Below are 22,539 nucleotides of genomic sequence, written 5' to 3' on the forward strand. Positions count from 1 at the left end.
GGTTCCAGTGAAGAACTCTAGAGGCGTCTGGCAAGCTACATACAGTGGTGTGAAAAACTTTTTGCCCCCTTCCTGATTTCTTATTCTTTTGCATGTTTGTCACACTTAAATGTTTCTGCTCATCAAAAACCGTTAACTATTAGTCAAAGATAAATAATTGAACACAAAATGCAGTTTTAAATAATGGTTTTTATTATTTAGTGAGAAAAAAAAACTCAAAACCTACATGGCCCTGTGTGAAAAAGAAATTGCCCCCTGAACCTAATAACTGGTTGGGCCACCCTTAGCAGCAATAACTGCAATCAAGCGTTTGCGATAACTTGCAACAAGTCTTTAACAGCACTCTGGAGGAATTTTGGACCACTCATCTTTGCAGAATTGTTGTAATTCAGCTTTATTTGAGGGTTTTCTAGCATGAACTGCCTTTTAAGGGCATGCCACAACATCTCAATAGGATTCAGGTCAGGACTTTGACTAGGCCACTCCAAAGTCTTCATTTTGTTTTTCTTCAGCCATTCAGAGGTGGATTTGCTGGTGTGTTTTGGGTCATTGTCCTGCTGCAGCACCCAAGATCGCTTCAGCTTGAGTTGACGAACAGATGGCCGGACATTCTCCTTCAGGATTTTTTGGTAGACAGTAGAATTCATGGTTCCATCTATCACAGCAAGCCTTCCAGGTCCTGAAGCAGCAAACCAACCCCAGACCATCACTCTACCACCACCATATTTTACTGTTGCTATGATGTTCTTTTGCTGAAATTTTGTGTTACTTCTATACCAGATTTAATGGGACACGCACCTTCCAAAAAGTTCAACTTTTATCTCGTTGGTCCACAAGGTATTTTCCCAAAAGTCTTGGCAATCACTGAGATGTTTTTTAGCAAAATTGAGACGAGCCTTAATGTTCTTTTTGCTTAAAAGTGGTTTGCGCCTTGGATATCTGCCATGCAGGCTGATTTATCCCAGTCTCTTTCTTATGGTGGAGTCGTGAACACTGACCTTAATTGAGGCAAGTGAGGCCTGCAGTTCTTTAGATGTTGTCCTGGGGTCTTTTGTGGCCTCTCAAATGAGTTTTCTCTGCGTTCTTGGGGTAATTTTGGTCGGCCGGCCACTCCTGGGAAGGTTCATCACTGTTCCATGTTTTTGCCATTTGTGGATAATGGCTTTCACTGTGGTTCGCTGGAGTCCCAAAGCTTTAGAAATGGCTTTATAACCTTTACCAGACTGATAGATCTCAATTACTTTTGTTTTCTCATTTGTTCCTGAATTTCTTTGGATCTTGGCATGATGTCTAGCTTTTTTTAGGTGCTTTTGGTCTACTTCTCTGTGTCAGATAGCTCCTATTTAAATTATTTCTTGATTGAAACAGGTGTGGCAGTAATCAGGCCTGGGGGTGACTACAGAAATTTAAATCAGGTGTGATAAACCACAGTTAAGTTATTTTTTAACAAGGGGGGAAATCACTTTTTCACACAGGGCCATGTAGATTTGGAGGTTTTTTTTCTCACTAAATAATAAAAACCGTCATTTAAAACTGCATTTTGTGTTCAATTATGCTATCTTTGACTAATAGTTAACGGTTTTTGATGAGCAGAAACATTTAAGTGTGACAAACATTCAAAAGAATAAGAAATCAGGAAGGGGGCAAATAGTTTTTCACATCACTGTATATAGTAAAATGCTGGGATAAACAGTGTATTTATTGATGCTGATTTTTACACACTTAGAAGTAATGTGTAAATGGCCTCAGAAGAACTATGATCATTATAAGCCATGCTGGTTGTTAATTTGATCTTATTGATTTAAGTTAAAATAGATAACCCCATGACCCCTCACTTCTATTACTGGGTACCCCACCCAGCTAGGAGGTTTGTCGGAAGAGCATTAGGGCTCTCCAGAATTAAATACAGTGCTCTGTGTGGAAGGGAAGGTATCCCACCCCTCCGCTACCTGACACCACCTCCTACTTCTGATAGCTATCTTGAGTTGACATATTAGTTAAGAAAATAAATGTACCCATGCAAAGAAGAACATACAATGCCCATACAATTTGTAACAGAAGAATGGTTTTACAGGGGTATCCCTTCAGGGCAGTTTCTAGACTAAGTTGCACCCAGGGCGAGGGTGTAAAAAATTGCACCCCCTTCCCTCCCACCCCCGTGGACTCACGAACCCTTAGGGTCCTTTTACACTTAATCAGTTGCTCTCAGTTAAAATGGAAAGAAGACTGATTTTTAAAGTAAGTCCAATGTCTTCCTATGGCACCTTCCACACTTAACGCGTTTTAACTGAAATCTTCTTCCCAATGCACTGCTATGGAAAAAGGCATACTAACGCATACTAACGCACACTAACGCATACCAACTGATTAAGTGTAAAAGGGGCCTTACTCTTTAGGGACAGTCACACAGCCACAGGTCACAAGTAGATCTGCCTACTTACTAGTGGCCAGTCACTCATCCAGGAGGAAGCAGGGACCGGGAAAACACACAGGCGAAGAGAACCCCGGCAAGCCGACTCCTCCATGGGTGCCGAGCACTGACAGCCTGCAGTACCGCTACAGGACAGCAGGTGTCATCACGTGGTGGTGACGTGATGATGACTTGACGTTGGGCGCAGGCAGCCCAGGAGGAGCCAAGAGAGGTGATTGCGCTGGTAATCTTCTGTCTTCTTCCATTTGGCTGCACCACGCATCACCAGCTCCCTAGCGGTTATGTCCTTCTGCCTGTGCCCCACTTCTTCTACTTGCCGGTCTGCGCCCATGGCGGTCGCCCTGCCCACACTGCCCAAGAAACGGTCCTGTATCCCATTTCTCTTCTTGTTTTTTTTCTGCTTTGTTTAACAGGATGCTTTAAAAAAAAGAAAAAACAAACAAACCAAACCAGACCAAAGCGACACATAAACTATAATAGGGAGAAGATCAATTAGATACAGTGCTTAGAAATCAGTGTGATATCTGGAGACCTAGGTCCAGCGGGTTCATTTACCCAGTAGGCTAGTCCACACAAAAACTAACGTCTACATGGAAGAAATAATCACTTAATTGGTCATAAAAATCATAACAAGAACCATACTCAACTATATACAAACATAATACCTACCATATGTTAATCTGACATCCTGATGCCTTTCTCCTCCCTGAATTCGTACAAGCTGCACTTCCCATCCTCATCTTTTCAACATTGTCATCTAGATTGTGGGCTTTCCCAGATACACCCCAAGTTTCTGAGTTCAGTACCATTCAGTATTTTTCAAGGAAGTCATTGCATCAATAATTTGTTCCCGAGAGGAGACCTTAAAAATAAAGGATTTACATGTTTTGAATAATATATATATATATATATATATATATATATATATATATATATATATATATATATATATATATATATATATATATATATATATATATTACAGGACTCAAGGGATGGGTCCTGGATGGAAGATATGTGGCCCCTTGTTTTGTACAAGGATCCTTTCTGGAAGCAGGAAAGACTGGGGAAGGAGCACGGGGTAGTTTTGGCAACCGCCCTTTGCCCTGTTGTGTTCGGGTTGCAGGGTCCCGATGCTCTGGAACAGGAGGGAAGGAATTGGATGGGCCTTCCTGTTCCACCCCAGTCCATTCCTGGTTTTGGGAGCAGTCAGGCCAGGATAAGAGTGCTCTGTGAAGGGGGCGTGGTGTCTTTATGTATGCAGCAGGTGAGCTGCTAGCTGGACAGAAGCTTGATGAACAACAGGACTGCTACTGTTTGTGTGTTTTGCCTAAAGACCTGTTTTCCCAAAGTTGGATTATTTAAAAACAATGGACTTTTTCATGGACTGTGGACTCTTCCAACAGGCTGAAGTAAGCCTAAACCTTATTTAAGTTTTGTTTGCTGAGAAAGCATATTTGTTCATTTGTTTGTTGCTGAGTCCTTAATAAACTGGACTTTCATTTACGTTTCTGTCTCCTGCGTGCTAGCTGTGATCCCAGAGCTACCCCCCAACTGTCACAACTGGTGCTCGGATGCGTGCAAGCAGCACGGCAGAAAGGAAAAAAAATATTTTTTTTGAAGACTGACATTTAAAGAGACAGTGCTTGTTCAAAGATGGAGGGACTGTTGAATCAGCTGGCCCAGGCCACAGTCCAATTACAGCAAAGCATGGTGGTACAGCAACAGACCACAGAGGCCCAGCTGACAGCCCTAAGAGAGGCCACCCAAGTTCAGCAGAAAACCATGCAGGCGCAGCTGACAGCAATGGCGACTCAGCAAAGCTCCACAGGTGCCCAGCTGGTGGCGTTACAAGAATCTGATGCCGTACAGGCAAAGGTACTAGCCGAGGCAGTGCAGCAGCTTGCTTCAGGAAGGGAGTCAGCTGCGGTTGCCCATAGCAACCAGGCAACCACTCGAGCCAGCCATTTCCTCCAGAAGATGACCCCCACTGATGATGTGGAAGCGTTTCTTACTACCTTTGAGAGGACCGCCGAGCGGGAGGGGTGGCCGAAAGATTAGTGGGCAGGCCTGACAGCCCCCTTCCTGTCTGGAGAACCCCAGAAGGCGTATTATGATCTGGCTCCAGCTGATTCTGTGAACTATGACAAGCTAAAGGCCGAAATCCTCGCACGCCTCGGGGTCACTACAGCTTTCCGTGCTCAGCGGGTACACGGTTGGACCTACCAGACCACCTTGCCTCCCAGGTCCCAGATGTTTGATCTAATTCAACTAGTGACAAAGTGGCTACAACCTGAAGCCTTAACGGGACCGCAGATGGTCGAGCGGGTGGTGGTGGATCGGTATCTACGCTCCTTACCTGTTGACCTACAACGATGGGTGAGTCATGGCGATCCAAAAACGACAGAACAGTTGGTGGAAATGGTTGAGAGGTACACCGCTACAGAGGAACTGCTTAACCCCGCCAGAGGGAAAACCGGGGTTTTCCGACCAAAGGAAAATTTGTCTTTATCACGAAGTCTCACTTTCCCCAGGGAGAAGCTCACTGGTCCATCTACATCCCGCCAAGTTGGACCGTGTTGGAGGTGTAATGCTTGGGGACACACTAGGGCCCAATGCCCTGTGCAATAGGAACCTATGCAATGTGGAGCACTCCGGAAACTTTCTTTCTTTGCTCATCAAGTTTGCACTGTGCGCCCTATTCCTGGACAGGGGCAGTTTGAGTGCATAGTGTCAGTTAACCAAGTACCAATCAGGGCACTGTTGGACTCAGGAAGTATGGTGACCCTGGTACGAGCCAGTATACTTGGTGAGGTTGGTTTTGCTGCCAAAGTCCTCCAGGTTGTGTGTATCCATGGGGACACCAGGACCTATCCAGTGGTGGCTGTGACTTTCACCACTGTCAGTGGCACCATCAAGCATGAGGTTGGAGTGGTAAGCAATCTGCTGCATCCTGTAATTGTGGGACGGGACTTTCCCCTATTTTGGGAACTGTGGGAGACTGTTTCTCGCCCAGAGTTTCGGGGACAGTCTGATGTTTTCCCCCTGTCTCCAGTCGATGGTGGCAGTGTGAAAAACATACAACATAATAATGATGATGTTATTATTGAAATGCCAGAGGATGATTGTGACAAGCTTAATTGTAATAATGCTGATAATGTACTTGATGATCAAAAGAAGGGGGGACATGCCAGTACAGAGGTCGAGTTGCACTCTGAGGGGGGGATTTCTCTCCTTTACAGGTTATGATTGGGGAGGAAGATGAGGATAACTCCTCTCAACCGGTACAGCCTGATTTAGAGGTGTCACGGGAACAGTTTGGCACTGCACAGATGAGGGATCCCACTCTAACTCGTGCCCGAGAACAAATTACTGTTGTTAATGGGGTTCCTCAAGAGCCTGGTGCTGATGAGCAGTGGCCCTATTTTGCCCTTAATAATGATCTGCTGTATCGAGTCGCCAAGGTTCGAGGAGGTGACTGAGCAGTTATTGGTTCCTCACCCTTACAGGCACATGGTGTTGGACATGGCACATAATGATGTGTTGGGAGGCCACCTGGGGGCTGAGAAAACTGAGGCCCGAGTAATGGATCGTTTTTACTGGCCAGGTTTGAAGTCCGAGGTAAAAACATATTGTGTAACCTGTCCTACTTGCCAGTTGACTGCTCCGGCCCCACATTTTCGTAGCCCTTTGGTGCCCCTGCCCATCATGGAGGTGCCATTTCAACGTATAGCTATGGATTTAGTAGGCCCTTTGGTAAAGTCTGCTCGGGGTCATCAGTACATACTGGTAATCCTTGATTACGCCACCCGTTACCCGGAAGCTATTCCCTTGAGAAAGGCTACGTCCAAGGCGATTGCTCGAGAACTTTTTCAGATGTTCTCAAGGACTGGGTTTCCCAAGGAAATTCTCACCGATCAGGGCACACCGTTTATGTCGAGGGTGATGGCGGACGTTTGTAGGTTGTTCCAAATAAAACAACTGCATACGTCCGTCTATCATCCACAGACAGATGGCCTTGTAGAGCGTTTTAATAAGACCCTAAAACAAATGTTGAAACGGGTGGTGGAAAAAGATGGAAAGAACTGAGATTATTTACTTCCTGCATTATTATTTGCAATTAGGGAGGTTCCACAGGCATCTACAGGGTGTTCCCCGTTTGAGCTGGTGTACGGTCGCAGACCTCGGGGATTGTTGGATGTGGTAAAAGAGGCCTGGGAGAGTGAAGTTAGTCCACACAAAAGTGTGTTGGAACATGTGTCCCAAATGCAGAAGAGAATTTCAGGGGTTCTGCCATTGGTTAAAGAACATTTGTTAAACACTCAAGACGCACAGCGCAGAGTGTACAATCGATCTGCGAAGCTAAGACACTTTCAGGTTGGTGACAGAGTCGCTGTACTCATTCCCACCGTGGAAAGTAAGTTTTTGGCTTGATGGCAAGGCCCTTTTGAAATTGTTGAAAACATTGGAGAAGTTTATTATAAGGTACACCAGGTTTATCATATAAATCTATGGAAACCCTGGAAAGATCGGGAGCCTGTGGCTGTTTTGGCAGGTGCACGAGTTGATTCGCAAGGGAGCACTAGCAGCATCCAGGTAGCTACCACTTTGACTAAAGCTCAGACCCAACAAGTGAGAGAATTCCTGCAGAGAAATAAGGATCTGTTTTCAGACTTACCTGGACTCACTAATGTCATCAAACATGACATTTTTACAGAGCCGGGAGTAAGGGTCTGTGAAGGAAGTCTCAGAGGAAATTAAGAAAATGCTAAATTTGGGAATCATTGAGGAATCGCAGAGTGAGTGGTCAAGCCCAATTGTGTTGGTACCTAAGCCCAACGGTACTCTCAGATTCTGCAATGATTTCCGAAAACTTAATGAAGTCTCCAAATTTGATGCCTACCCAATGCCGCGGGTAGATGAATTAATTGAAAGATTAGGCCCCGCTCGCTATATTACTACCCTTGATCTTACAAAAGGGTATTGGCAGATTCCGTTGGCTGAGTCTGCCAAAGAAAAAACGGCTTTCTCCACCCCCGATGGCCATTTTCAGTACTGCAGGATGCCATTTGGGTTACAAACTGCTCCAGCCATGTTCCAAAGGGCATTGGACAAGTTGCTCAGACCCCACCAGAGGTACACCTCAGTGTACCTGGATGATATTGTCATCTTCAGTAGGGACTGGGAGTCCCATTTGCCAAAAGTGCAGGCAGTGTTAGACTCGCTGAGGGAAGGTGGGTTCACTGTGAACCCTGAAAAGTGTGCAATAGGGATGGAAGAGGCATGATATCTGGGCTATGTGGTAGGAAAAGGGATGGTAAAGCCACAGTTAAAAAAAAAGAAACCATTCAAAATTGGCCCCGGCCCTTGTCAAAAAAACAAGTGCGTGCATTCCTGGGCATAGTCGGGTATTACAGAAGATTCATACCAAATTTTTCCTCACTTGCAGCCCCTTTGACTGATCTAACAAAAGGCAGGAAGTCAGTCATGATAAAGTGGAACTCTGAGGCTGAAAAGGCTTTCAGGGAACTCAAGTCTGCACTTTGCCTACATCACATTCTGGTAGCTCCTGATTTTTCCAGGGAATTTGTAGTTCAGACCGATGCTTCAGATGTGGGTCTAGGGGCTGTTTTGTCACAAGTCGTCAATGGAGAGGAGCATCCAGTGATTTTTCTCAGCCGGAAACTCACCCCAGCTGAAAAAAAATATGCAGTAGTGGAGCGAGAGTGTTTGGCCATTAAGTGGGCTTTGGACTCTCTTCGCTACTATCTGCTGGGTAGGAGATTCCGGTTGGTGTCTGATCATGCCCCTCTCACATGCATGAAACAGAACAAGGGGTCAAATGCCAGGGTGACCCGATGGTTTCTTGCATTACAAGAGTTCAAATATATAGTGGAGCATAGGCCTGGGAGACTGCATCAGAATGCTGATGCCCTCTCCTGAGTCCATTGTTTGGACTCCTCTAATGCCTCTACCTCCCTGGAGTTGAGGCAGAGGGGGGATATGTACAGGACTCAAGGGATGGGTCCTGGATGGAAGATATGTGGCCCCTTGTTTTGTACAAGGGTCCTTTCTGGAAGCAGGAAAGACTGGGGAAAGAGCACGGGGTAGTTTTGGCAACCACCGGTTGCCCTGTTGTGTTCGGGTTGCAGGGTCCCGATGCTCTGGAACAGGAGGGAAGGAATTGGGTGGGCCTTCCTGTTCCACCCCTGTCCATTCCTGGTTTTGGGAGCAGTCAGGCCAGGATAAGAGTGCTCTGTGAAGGGGGCGTGGTGTCTTTATGTATGCAGCAGGTGAGCTGCTAGCTGGACAGAAGCTTGGTGAACACCCATTTACCCAGTAGGCTAGTCCACACAAAAACTAACGTCTACATGGAAGAAATAATCACTTAATTGGTCATAAAAATCATAACAAGAACCATACTCAACTATATACAAACATAATACCTACCATATGTTAATCTGACATCCTGATGCCTTTCTCCTCCCTGAATTCGTACAAGCTGCACTTCCCATCCTCATCTTTTCAACATTGTCATCTAGATTGTGGGCTTTCCCAGATACACCCCAAGTTTCTGAGTTCAGTACCATTCAGTATTTTTCAAGGAAGTCATTATATCAATAATTTGTTCCCGAGAGGAGACCTTAAAAATAAAGGATTTACATGTTTTGAATAATATATATATTACAGGACTCAAGGGATGGGTCCTGGATGGAAGATATGTGGCCCCTTGTTTTGTACAAGGATCCTTTCTGGAAGCAGGAAAGACTGGGGAAGGAGCACGGGGTAGTTTTGGCAACCGCCCTTTGCCCTGTTGTGTTCGGGTTGCAGGGTCCCGATGCTCTGGAACAGGAGGGAAGGAATTGGATGGGCCTTCCTGTTCCACCCCAGTCCATTCCTGGTTTTGGGAGCAGTCAGGCCAGGATAAGAGTGCTCTGTGAAGGGGGCGTTATGTATGCAGCAGGTGAGCTGCTAGCTGGACAGAAGCTTGATGAACAACAGGACTGCTACTGTTTGTGTGTTTTGCCTAAAGACCTGTTTTCCCAAAGTTGGATTATTTAAAAACAATGGACTTTTTCATGGACTGTGGACTCTTCCAACAGGCTGAAGTAAGCCTAAACCTTATTTAAGTTTTGTTTGCTGAGAAAGCATATTTGTTCATTTGTTTGTTGCTGAGTCCTTAATAAACTGGACTTTCATTTACGTTTCTGTCTCCTGCGTGCTAGCTGTGATCCAAGAGCTACCCCCCAACTGTCACTATATATATATATATATATATATATATATATATATATATATATATATATATATATATATATATATATATATAGTGGCTTGCAAGAGTATTCGGCCCTTGAAATTTTCCACATTTTGTCATATTACTGCCACAAACATGAATCGATTGTATTGAAATTCCACGTGACAGACCAATACAAAGTGGTGTACACATGAGAAGTGGAACGAAAATCATACATGATTCCAAACATTTTTTTTTACAAATAAATAACTGCAAAGTGGTGTGTGCGTAATTATTCAGCCCCCTTTGGTCTGAGTGCAGTCAGTTGCCCAGAGACATTGCCTGATGAGTGCTAATGACTAAATACAGTGCACCTGTTTCTAATCTAATGTCAGTACAAATACAGCTGCTCTGTGACGGCCTCAGAGGTTGTCTAAGAGAATATTGGGAGCAACAACACCATGAAGTCCAAAGAACACACAAGACAGGTCAGGGATAAATTTATTGAGAAATTTAAAGCAGGCTTAGGCTACAAAAAGATTTCCAAAGCCTTGAACATCCCAAGGAGCACTGTTCAAGCGATCATTCGGAAATGGAAGGAGTATGGTACAACTGTAAACCTACCAAGACAAGGCCGTCCACCTGAGGCCGAACAAGGAGAGCGCTGATCAGAAATGCAGTCAAGAGGCCCATGGTGACTCTGGACGAGCTGCAGAGATCTACAGCTCAGGTGGGGGAATCTGTCTATAGGACAACTATTAGTTGTGCACTGCACAAAGTTGGCCTTTATGGAAGAATGGCAAGAAGAAAGCCATTGTTAACAGAAAAGCATAAGAAGTCCTGTTTGCAGTTTGCCACAAGCCATGTGGGGGACACAGCAAACATGTGGAAGAAGGTGCTCTGGTCAGATGAGACCAAAACGGAACTTTTGGGCTAAAATGCAAAACGCTATGGGCTTGATTCACAAAGCGGTGCTTAGCACGTGAAGTGCTTTTCGCGGACTTTTGCGCGCGCAAAGTGCCACGATTCACGCGATCGCGGCACTTTGCGCGCGCAAAAGTCCGCGAAAAGCACTTCACGTGCTAACTGTTTAGCACACCCGTGCTAAACAGTTTGCACCGCTTTGTGAATCAAGCCCTATGTGTGGCGGAAAACTAAAGCCAAGTCAACAATGGAATGGTTTAAAACAAAACATATCCATGTGTTAGAATGGCCCAGTCAAAGTACAGATCTAAATCCAATCGAGAATCTGTGGCATGATCTGAAAACTGCTGTTCACAAACGCTGTCCATCTAATCTGACTGAGCTGGAGCTGTTTTGCAAAGAAGAATGGGCAAGGATTTCAGTCTCTAGATGCGCAAAGCTGGTAGAGACATACCCTAAAAGACTGGCAGCTGTAATTGCAGCAAAAGGTGGTTCTACAAAGTATTGACTCAGGGGGCTGAATAATTACGCACACCCCTCTTTGCAGTTATTTATTTGTAAAAAAAAATGTTAGGAATCATATATGATTTTTGTTCCACTTCTCACGTGTACACCACTTTGTATTGGTCTTTCACATGGAATTTCAATACAATTGATTAATGTTTGTGGCAATAACGTGACAAAATGTGGAAAACTTCAAGTGGGCCAAATACTTTTGCAAGCCACTGTATGTATGTATATATATATATATATATATATATATATATATATATATATATATATATATATACATATATATATATATACACATATATATATATATATATATATACAAATATATATATATATATATACACACATATATATATACACATATATATATATATACACATATATATATATACACATATATATATATACATACACATATATATATATACATATACACATATATATACATATACACATATATATACATATACATATACATATATATATATATATACATATACATATATATATATATATATATATATATATATATACACATATACATATACATATACATATATATATATAGCACAGGTGTGACAGGGGAGATCCACTGCTTAATTATAGCCTTTTTAGTTACCAAAAGTACCAAATGTTCAAACCTAAATAAAGATTTATTTTGATCTCCCTCATAGACAAGAGCATTTATACTGTGCTTTTCTTCTGGCAGACTCAAAGCTCCAGGCTCTATAGGCAGTAGCAGTGTTTAGGAGTCTTGCCCAAGGTCTCCTCACTGAATAGATGCAGGCTTACTGAACAGGAAGAGCCGAGGTTTGAACCCAGGTATCATGTATCAGGGCCGAAGCCTTAACCAGTACACTATCCAGCCAGAGCTACACAGAACACAGAAAAGGGTTAAGGGTCCTCAAGTTACCCTGGAGAGAGAGCTGACATATGAGTTAAGGGAAACCCTCATGCTTGTGGGTTTCCCTTTGCTGCTTACCAGATTGTATAGCCAAGGATAGGGCAAGTATTGCTCCAGAGGGGAGGATCATGCTCAATTTTACCCACTGTCCACAGAACTGAAGATATTCAGCACCATGGAAAGCTTCCTGATTTGTTGTATTGGAGCAAACATGCTCAGCCAGATGCAACCGGTGCTTAGTCACAACACACGTTGGCTTGTAAGCGAGGTAAACCTCACATATGTTTACTGTTTTAGGCTGCTTACACACTAAGACGTTACAGGCGCACGTTAGTGCAGCCTGTAACGCTCCCCCAACGCACAGCAATGTAACACAAGTGGGCTGTTCACACAGCCCACGTTGCGTTACATGTAACGCTGCACGTTCTGCCGAAAGTACAGCATACCATAGCGTTACAGCGGCTTAAGCCGCGTTAGACTGTTTGCACATGCTCAGTCTTGTTGAGGAGGAGCGGAGAGCGGCTAGGCACATGGCTTATTAATATTCACTGCACGTTGTGACGTGCAGTGTTTACTTCCTGGTGCGGCCACTCTGTGCGGCGATTGGCCGGCAGGACCACGTGATGCCGCATGCGTCCAAGAGTACGCATCACGGCATCACGGCATCACGGACGCTAGAGTGAGCTGCACAACGCGGCTCACTCTGACGTCCACATCGAAGAGCACCAGGCCTTGCGTTAGGTGCACGTTATGCGACCTTAACGTAGCACCTAACGCAACGTCTTGGTGTGCAAGTAGCCTTAAGCTTGTGGTTAGCTGTGGTGCTCGCAGCTAATGCATGGGCAGGATACAGCTTACTGCATTGTTGCTGAATCAGCCCCTATGTGAGGTTGAGTACAGTGCACTGCACTTCATGTCACACAGGGGGCTCGATTCACCAAAGTGTGATAACTGCTATCACAGCAGTTATCACGCGAGCTGCCGCGTGCAAAGGTTAGCGTGTGAACAGCGTTACTTTGTGTGATAAGCGAAGGTTTGCGCGCGATCACGTGTGCTTTTCACGTGAATGTAATGCTGTTTGCGCACTAACCTTTGCACTTGGCAGCTTGCGTAATAACTGCTGTGATAGCAGTTATCACACTTTCGTGAATCGATCTCCCTGTGTGATACATAGGAACTTCAGACATTGCAACATTTGATGTTTCCACTAATGCATTGTTCCTCCAATTACTGCTTGTTCCTTAAACCAAACCTGAACCGAAAATTACATTTGTAAATAAAATATGCTTTGAAGCCCTTTTATTAAGCTTTCCTAAAAATCGCCTTACTGTCATCCACAAATTCAACCCCATTTTGCCAGGAGCCCAGTGTGAAAATGGGTATCTGACCTGACTGTACGGTGGAAGTTTGGCTATATTGCCCCCTTTACTATAGTGCCTTCATTATCATTCCTTCATCATACTTGCCCTCCATTAGTGCTTACGTCAGTATACCACCCTCCAAGTGTTTCGTTTCATCCACCCTTCCTATAACAGAACTCAGCATTCGTTTTCAGCTCATTATAGTTCCACTGTTAGTGTTGATCTAATTTTAAGACTCCCATGAGAGCCCTTTTATAACATTGCCCCCATTATTTCTTCCATAATTCAAGTGCCCATCCCTCCCACCTTTAGGGATCTTTTTATAGCAGCTCTGGCCTCTTGGTTGTAATTCTAATCCTCTCATTCTGACTGACCAACCTCAATACAAGTATGCTGATCAAGTGTTTGAGGTTTTCCTCTTTCCTGTATCACATACTCATTCCAAGTGTGTGATACAGAAAGTACTATAACAAGAAGATCTGAACTGTAGCCAGACAAAGCTTTTTGAGAGGAAAGCCATGAGCTTTATATCACCTCCAGGGTTACTTCCCTTTCGTAAAAAGGAAAGTGGTATACAACTTGATATTAAAGATACCCAGAAGTCTCCAGTTTCTTATTGATTGGTTCATGATGAGTCTGCACAAAGCAGGCAGCAAAACTCTGTACATTTCATTTTACATGACTAGTTTATTGGTTTTACTGCAATGGCACATTCATTCTACAAGTAGGAGAAAAGCTACATATCTGCAGGGATGCTGGTTCTGTGTATACATAGCTGGGAGGAATCACTCCCATCACATTCACAGCTGACACAGCCGTGCAAAGCTCCTTTCACATTCCTTTCATAATGAAACTAGCAGAATTACTAAGCTGTGACCTGAAGAAACAGCAGAGCAATCACAGATATGTCTGTATAACACGGTTCATTCACAAAATTTTTCTCTAAAGTTATCTCACCTTACTTAATCTTTTTATCTGAACTATAAGTAGAGCTAATTCATGAGATAAACAGGTAAGGGATGATAATAAATCATGAGTTAAAGTAACTGTGAAGGGAAAAACTCCCCAATATGGGTACTTACCTCAGGATAGGGAACCCTCTGGATCCTCCCTCCACCCTCCTCTTCGCCGTACCAGCACTAAGACCTCCGCATGACCTTTGTTGATGGTGCTCGCCCACACAGGGCAGATAGCTCATGTCTGTGCACTAGCATACAGCCGAATTGTCTCAGCTTTTTCCACCGAGCCCTAGCGGCAGCTCCCTGCTACTGCGCAAGCTGTCTGCGCATGTACAGTGTGTGTAGGCCTCGTGGAACTTCATAGGTCCCAAGGTAAGTATCAATATTTTTCCCTAGAGACCTCTCAAGTTTATTTTAAGGCAGATAAGGAAAGATAAAACATGAGTCATAGAGGTGAGATAATTCATGAGATAAGTTTTATGAATCAGCCCCTAGGCTTGTTAAAGTAGGATTGTCAAATTTCAACAGCAACCGGTCTGACTGTATGAAAGGGGAACTTCGGCCTAAACAAACATATGTATATGTTAATTAAAATAGATAGGTAATATAATCTCTTACCCACCCTGTTTTAAAAGAACAGGCAAATGTTTATGAGTTCATGGGGGCAGCCATCTTTTTAATGGGGGCAGCCATCTTTTTGGTTAGAAGGAGGTGAGCATGAGACACAGTTCCAACTGTCCTGTGTCCAGATCAGCCCTCACAGCTGCACACGCTAGGCTTCAAATTTAAAATTCAAAATGTAAAAAAAAAAATTGCACCAAAATAGCAGAAAGAGAGCAACAACATCAGAAATCCCATCATGCTTTGCACAGCATCAGGGAAAAAATGCCCGGGCAGTTTTCTTCTGTGCAGCTAAAAATGAGGCTTGGGAAAGAAAAACAAAGTTCTGATGCTGTGAAACTGTTAAAGAAACACCAAGCCTTTTTAGTGCTGCTGAGTAGATTTTTAGTCTGGAAGTTCACTTTAAGTGATAAAGATGCTAATCCTGCATTCAAAACTTTCAAAACTTTTTCTGCTGTTATGGTTTGGAGTTATAACATACCTTAGGAGCACTGGCGCTTTAATTGCCATTGCCGTCGGCTGGCAAAACAGTTGCATGTTGGGGGGTCTTTTTATCTATTATATATTCCTCCTCTTCCCTTTATTTCCCCCTCCTTCTAATGGCATAAGACAGTGCACTTCCTTATATAGGCCTCAGTGGGAGTGTCTGAAGACTCAGGGAGGAGGGCGGGTAACAAATATACAATTAGCAAGAAGAGAAAAAAGAGAGAGGGAGAAAATGATGTCAGGATTAGCTTCATTCAAAAGTAACCAAGATGGAAACTGTCTAGAATAGGATTCTCTGCTTTTCCTTTATAAAATTCAAAGGAATCATAACGTGGACAGTGCAATACATCTGTTATGTAAGTAGAACTAGTATTTATCTACTTATATATGCGTTTTTATTTCTAGGTTCGCATGTCATTTGTTATATTTTGACTATATAAATGTACTATATCTAACAGGGATTTTTTTTTTATTTGAAAAAGTGGAGGTGCACTTTCATTTGTATATGACCACTGCATATGGGGACTGGTGTATAGAGAAGCAACATTTCTACGAAGATTTTAGAGAGTAATTCAGATAAGGTGGAACCAGCACAACACTGTTAGATGTTGCAACCAATGCTGAAGTCACAGGCAATCCTTGCAAGATTCGATCATGTATGGCCAGTCTGAGAGTTAGAAAAGCATTATCAACAGAACTCTTTGACCACCATCCCCTGATCTGGAATGTCCAGTGTGGGATTCTAAAGAAAGGGACTGTTTTATCTAATTAGCAATATTTTTTTTCTGTTACCTTGCAGAATTGTCTCATTCCCAAGAAACCTGATTAATGAGAGTGACACCAGGAAGGGCATAGCAGCTGCTTTTCACATGTGGAGTGATGTGACCCCCTTCCACTTCAAAGAGGTTCCTGCAGACCAAGAAAGTGATCTGAAGATTGGTGAGTTCCTGTAGGGTTACTTTATGATGGTGAAGGTGGAAGTTATTTAGGTAATAAGGGAGATCCGATCAGGTAAAGACTCTGACCAAGCCCATTTCACTCTGTAGATATTTCAGACAGCCAATCAGACTGAGGCGCTGCGCATATGACCCTGTTGTGTCATGTTGTGTGCATTGTGGTGCAATGAGACGGGGCAAGGCACTTCAAATGCACTGGCCAGGTGTAAAACGGCCCTTTATACCTCCCACATATAAAATCCCTAAATAGATCAGGGAAAAAAAGATATGGGATGATAAAAAAAGATGCTTGAGTTGAGTTCTTGTTTCAGATGTTGCAATAAAGCTAATATGTTTTCTGTTTGCTAGGTTTCTATGGCATAAACCACACAGACTGTCTGGAGTCTCGCATTCACTACTGCTTTGATGGCACAACTGGAGAGCTGGCACATGCCTACTTTCCTAAGACCGGAGAGATCCACTTTGATGACAGTGAATACTGGATACTGGGGAACACCAGGTTTAGCTGGAAGAAAGGTGAGGACCAGGACTTTTTTGAGCTAAAAGTTTTCATGAACTCATTCTTACTCAGTCTTCTCCCCCGTCCTCTCTGTACCTCATACCTTTTCCTTAGCTGCACTTCATAAATTAGTATACTTTCACATCTCAGTATACATCATGTATCTCATATCCCAGCCCCCTATCCACCTCATTCCTTATTCCTCTCTGTACTTAATGCCTTATTGAAAGGCAGAACAGTGGCACAGTGTATAGCACTCTTGCTTTGCAACGCTGGGTCCACAGTTTGAATACCAGACAAGGCCCTAGTTGCAAATTTGTATGTTCCCCCCGTGTCTATGTGGGTTTCCTTTCACACCCCAAAAACATACAGATAAATGAATTTACTTAATTGGCTTCTCATAAAATTGGCCCTAGACAGTGATGGACATATGACTACAGTAGGGATTAGATTGTGAGCTCCTCTGAGGGACAGTTAAGTGACAAGAGTATATGCTGCTCAGCAGAAGATGTTGCCACTATATTAATTCTAAATAATGATTGTACGTTTGTCCACTCTGTACCACATATATTTTCTTTTTTTGGCCTATGTCCTTGTGAGAAATTTTTAGCACAATCCCCTGTATGTTACTTGTTGAGATGTACTGAACGATTCGCATGCAAACTTATCCGTCTGAACAATGCGGATTTGCGTTCGCGGCCGAACGCGAAGTTTATGGCGGTTCGACCCGCCCCCTATACTACATCATTGGGCTAAACTTTGACCCTCTACATCACAGTCAGCAGAAACATGGCAGCCAATCAGGCTGCACTCCCTCCTGGAGCCCTCCCCCCCTTATATAAGGCGGCAGCGTCTGCCATGTTCTCACTCTGTGTGCTGCAGTATTAGTGAGAGAAGGGAGAGACATTGGAGAGATAGGGAAAGCGATAGTTAGGAGGTCTGTTAACTTGCTCCTTGCTGATATTTATTGCTGAAAAGCACCCCAAAACAGCTCTTTTTAGAGCTAATGTTCTTGTGATGTGTTTTTTTTTTGTGTGTGGCCCACTGACACTGCATATACAGCCCTGTCTGTGGCAGCTGGTGGATTCCTGAAGTTTTAAGGCCACTGCTAGCAGTGGCCACTATAGTAATTTTTCTGGTGCGTGTACATGCCTGCCTAATTTTTCTGGCTGCACTGCGGCTGTAGCAACAAAACAAAAGGCATGTACATGTGTCAATACCCCTTCGTGATCGTTACCTTGCCGCAGTGAAGGGGCTTGCATATCACAATGAAGCAACGACCGGCTATATGAGTGTGTTTGGGGGCACACCTGACCCAAGAAGATAATAAGGTTGTTGCTTCATTGTGGGCAGACCAAATTCGATCAGCTCAGTCACTGTTGTTCTGTCATTGAGTTACCTCAGCCCAACCATATGAGCTTGAAAACCGCCATCGCCTGCACTCTCGACATGGTGTGCACCAGTCCAGCACGGCCCTCACTACACAAACAGCTGTTTGCGGTGCATTACACAGTGAGTTTGGACTACCTGATCCATGTATAGTACACACGCAAGATGTTTTCAAGCACTTTAGGCCTCCAATTTAGGGATTATAACCTTTAGGGATTATAACCCTGCTATGCGTCGAATCCGTAATTTTCCCCGGGACTTTTGGCGTGTGTCCCACTCCGCCATGCCCCCCTCCAGGTGTTGGACCCCTAGAAACATCTTTTCCATCACTTTTGTGGACAGAATTAGTGTTTGTAGTTTTTCAAGTTCGCCCATTGAAGTCTATTGCGGTTCGCATGATTCGCCGGTTAGCGAACTTTTTCGCAAGTTCACGTTCACGGTTCGAGCACAAAATGCGGGTTCTCAACATCTCTAGTTATTTGTTCTGAAATTAAGACACAGATTAGTGCCACTCCAACCATGGTTAAAGTGTACCCCTGCTGTAAATTAGAAAGTGAAAAAGACCCAGAATGACAGTTACTATACCCACGATGACACAATCTGTTGGTGGACTTTGCAAAGACAGAAAATTGCCATGCCAGTGTTTCAGAAAGGGGACATGGCTAACCAACAAAACCTGGCTTTGACGGCACAAGTGGTCAGTTTTTAGACATTTTTTCCTGCTGCTCTGTTATAATGTCTACTGCCTGTACTGATGGTATTGGGTTTTATTTTTACACCATAAATCTGCTTTAAAGAGAAACTGTAAAGCTGGCCATACACTGGCCCGATTTGCCGCCGTTTCGACAGCAGATTCGATCACTGGGATCGAATCTGCTGCCAATCGTTCGCGCTAAACGCACCCGCCGATCCGATTTCCTCCCGAAATCGGATCGGTCAGTCGATCGCGCCGTGCGGGAAATTACCATCGATCGCCCGATACAGGTATACATTACCTGATGCTGGCTCCCGGACATCTTCTCCGCGCTGCACCGCTCTGTTCCTGCTTCCATCCCAGCGTACATTAACTTCCTGTGTCACTACAGTGACACAGTGTACGCTGGGATGCAATGCGGTGCAGCACGCAGAAGAGGACCCGGAGCCAGCTTCAGGTAATGTATACAAGGGGGGGGGGGGGGGGGGGACAGGCGGCAGGAGGAGCTCAACAGATTGTGATCGGTTTCAGGCTGAAATCGATTCACAATCTGTTTGCAGTAAAGGCAGCCATACGATCCCTCTCTGATCAGATTCGATTAGATAGGGATCTGTCAGTTGGTCGATCTAATGGCAAATCGACCAGTGTATGGCTACCTTAACCGAGAATTGAACTTCATCCCAATCAGTAGCTGATACCCCCTTTCCCATGAGAAATCTTTTCCTTTTCACAAACGGATCATCAGGGAGCTCTGTGTGGCTGATATTGTGGTGAAACCCCTCCCACAGTGTGATGTCAGGACTATGGTGCTGACATCACACTGTGGAAGCCTTGTTGCATTGTGGGAAATAAACAGCTGTTTGCAGCTGTTTCCAACTGCCAAAAAAGCAAGCAGCATCTCCGTTCACTGACATCACCTTCCGGCAGTAAAAATATCACCATGTGATAAATGTCAGACTGTAAATCAGGGAGAGGAACAATTTTACAATGGGCAAACACTGACTAAATCATTTATACATAATTATTGTAAAAATGAAGCACTTTTTTATTACATTATTTCACTGGCGTTCCTCTTTAAGTAAACTGCAGGTGTTCCAGCTTTCTCACTTTCTCATGTGCCTACTAGTAACAATAATTCCTTAGATTGTTTTTTCTAAATTTAACACAAAACAGAAATGCTCAGCTATGGACACATAATTTTTGTATTCAATCTCTAATTATATATATATATATATATATATATATATATATATATATATATATATATATATATATATATATATATATATATTTATATATATACAGTGGGTTGCAAAAGTATTCGGCCCCCTTGTAGTTTTCCACATTTTGTCACATTACTGCCACAAACATGCATCAATTTTATTGGAATTCCACGTGAAAGACCAATACAAAGTGGTGTTGTAATGATCCGCTCAGCTGGCTACACAGGCAGACAGCTGTTTGACCATTCCTCTAGTCTGTGGGCTGCAGGTCTCTGGAAGAGAGACCCGTTTTTCCTTTGCAAGTTTCTGATCTGCTCTGCTGCTGAGGAATTTGCATACATTGGTTATGCAAATCACCCAGCTAACTCCTTTGTAGGCTGGCAGTATAAAGAGCTATGTTTCCCAGAGTCCTTTGCTCGTCATTCCTTCATGGTTTGTTGAAACACTCCTAGAGTGTCAGCCGTGCTATTGCTTGTTAATGTTATCTTAGAGTAATTCTTGGGACTGCACTAGGCAGCTTCCCTAGTGCAGTTAGCTTGCTATCTGTTTTGTCTGTATTGCCTCTCTGTTGCGATTGTCCTGTCACCAACGGTGGTTGTCAGGAAATCGTTCTGTCTGTCTGGGGAACTAACCAGAGCAGCGGTCGCTACTGGTTGCCCCTTCTGTTTATCTGTCTGTCGTGTTTGGATCGCACTAGCCTCTAGCGGTAGCGGCTGTGGATGCTTCTGATCTTTGTTCTTGGAGTGTAAGCTGGAGCAGCGGTTGCTACCAGCTACCTCATCTGTCTGTCGTGTTTGGATCGCACTAGCCCCTAGCGGCAGCGGCTGTGGATCCTTCTGATCTTTGTTCTTGGAGTATAGCTGGAGCAGCTGTTGCTCCCTGCTATCTCATCTGTCTGTCGTGCTTGGATCGCACTAGCCCCTAGCGGTAGCGGCTGTGGATCCTTCTGATCTGCTTTCTTGTTCCTGAACTCGGATCGCACTCGCTCTGACGGAAAGAGCAGTGGATCTTTCCTCTCGTATTCCTGTTTTCCGTTTGTCTGTCTTGTCTGATACGAATGCTTGCTGTAGGCTCGGTGAGGTAACCGTTAAGCAAGCACTCGCGTTCTTTGTTTCATGTTTGTCTGTCGGTGGTTAGTTAGGCGTGCTTGTCTCTGTTACACTTAACGTGCGGAGATCGCGCTGTGAACACGTTCGCTGTTGCGAATGAGTGCGGTGTTCGCGTTTAGCTAGCGTTTGTTATTTTCGTTATTTTCTTATTGTCGGCTGATGTGCCTTTGCTACTCTTGAGTTCTGTTCTGGTCAGTCTCGTGTCACTTCTGGCGATCGCCTCTCTCGCGATCGCGTTCATACTTTGTTTCTGCGAATGTGTGTTCACCGTCGCTGTGTGGCGACTAGATTGGGGGGGACACATTTAGCCTATCTCTGTGCTCTTCTCTTTAAGGGCTGTTCAGCCCCGCACTGTCTTAGATCTGTACAATTCCCATCTGGCATTTGTGGCCGTGCAGAGGCTGTGCTCGTCTGCACTCCACAGCACCATCTGCTGGTGGGAATTGCCCTCTGCTGGTGCATTGCACCTAGCCTGGGTTCACCCAATTATACGCTTGTGGAAGGTTTTCGCTGTGTCAGTGCGCATCTTGTGCGCTGACCGCGAAAACGATTCCGCAAACGTTACAGGTGTACATGTGAGAAGTGGATCGAAAATCATACATCATTCCAAACATTTTTTACAAATAAATAACTGCAAAGTGGGGTGTGCGTAATTATTCGGCCCCCTGGGTCAATACTTTGTAGAACCACCTTTTGCTGCAATTACAGCTGCCAGTCTTTTAGGGTATGTCTCTACCAGCTTTGCACATCTAGAGACTGAAATCCTTGCCCATTCTTCAGTGCAAAACAGCTCCAGCTCAGTCAGATTAGATGAACAGCGTTTGTGAACAGCAGTTTTCAGATCTTGCCACAGATTCTCGATTGGATTTAGATCTGGACTTTGACTGGGCCATTCTAACACATAGATATGTTTTGTTTTAAACCATTCCATTGTTGCCCTGGCTTTATATTTAGGGTCATTGTCCTGCTGGAAGGGGAACCTCCGCCCCAGTCTCAAGTCTTTTGCAGTCTCCAAGAGGTTTTCTTCCAAGTTTGCCCTGTATTTGGCTCCATCCATCTTCCCATCAACTCTGACCAGCTTCCCTGTCCCTGCTGAAGAGATGCACCCCCGAGCATGATGCTGCCACCACCATATTTGACAGTGGGGATGGTGTGTTCAGAGTGATGTGCAGTGTTAGTTTTCTGCCACACATAGCTTTTTGCATTTTGGCCAAAAAGTTCAATTTTAGTCTC

General features: G+C 44.1%; 1 protein-coding gene across 1 annotated transcript in view; it reads left to right on the plus strand.

Moving 5' to 3' along the window:
• The window catches only part of MMP23B (matrix metallopeptidase 23B), an 80,150-nt gene that overhangs the window by 41,713 nt on the left and 15,898 nt on the right, over positions 1–22,539 (plus strand). Inside the window, exons 3-4 of the mRNA XM_068242757.1 lie at positions 16,236–16,375; positions 16,741–16,908. Of these exons, the coding sequence (XP_068098858.1) occupies positions 16,236–16,375; positions 16,741–16,908 (308 nt within the window). The remainder of the gene's footprint in view (positions 1–16,235; positions 16,376–16,740; positions 16,909–22,539) is intronic.

The sequence above is a fragment of the Hyperolius riggenbachi genome, chromosome 6 (genome assembly GCF_040937935.1).
Source record: "Hyperolius riggenbachi isolate aHypRig1 chromosome 6, aHypRig1.pri, whole genome shotgun sequence".
Classification (NCBI taxonomy): Eukaryota; Metazoa; Chordata; class Amphibia; order Anura; family Hyperoliidae; genus Hyperolius; species Hyperolius riggenbachi.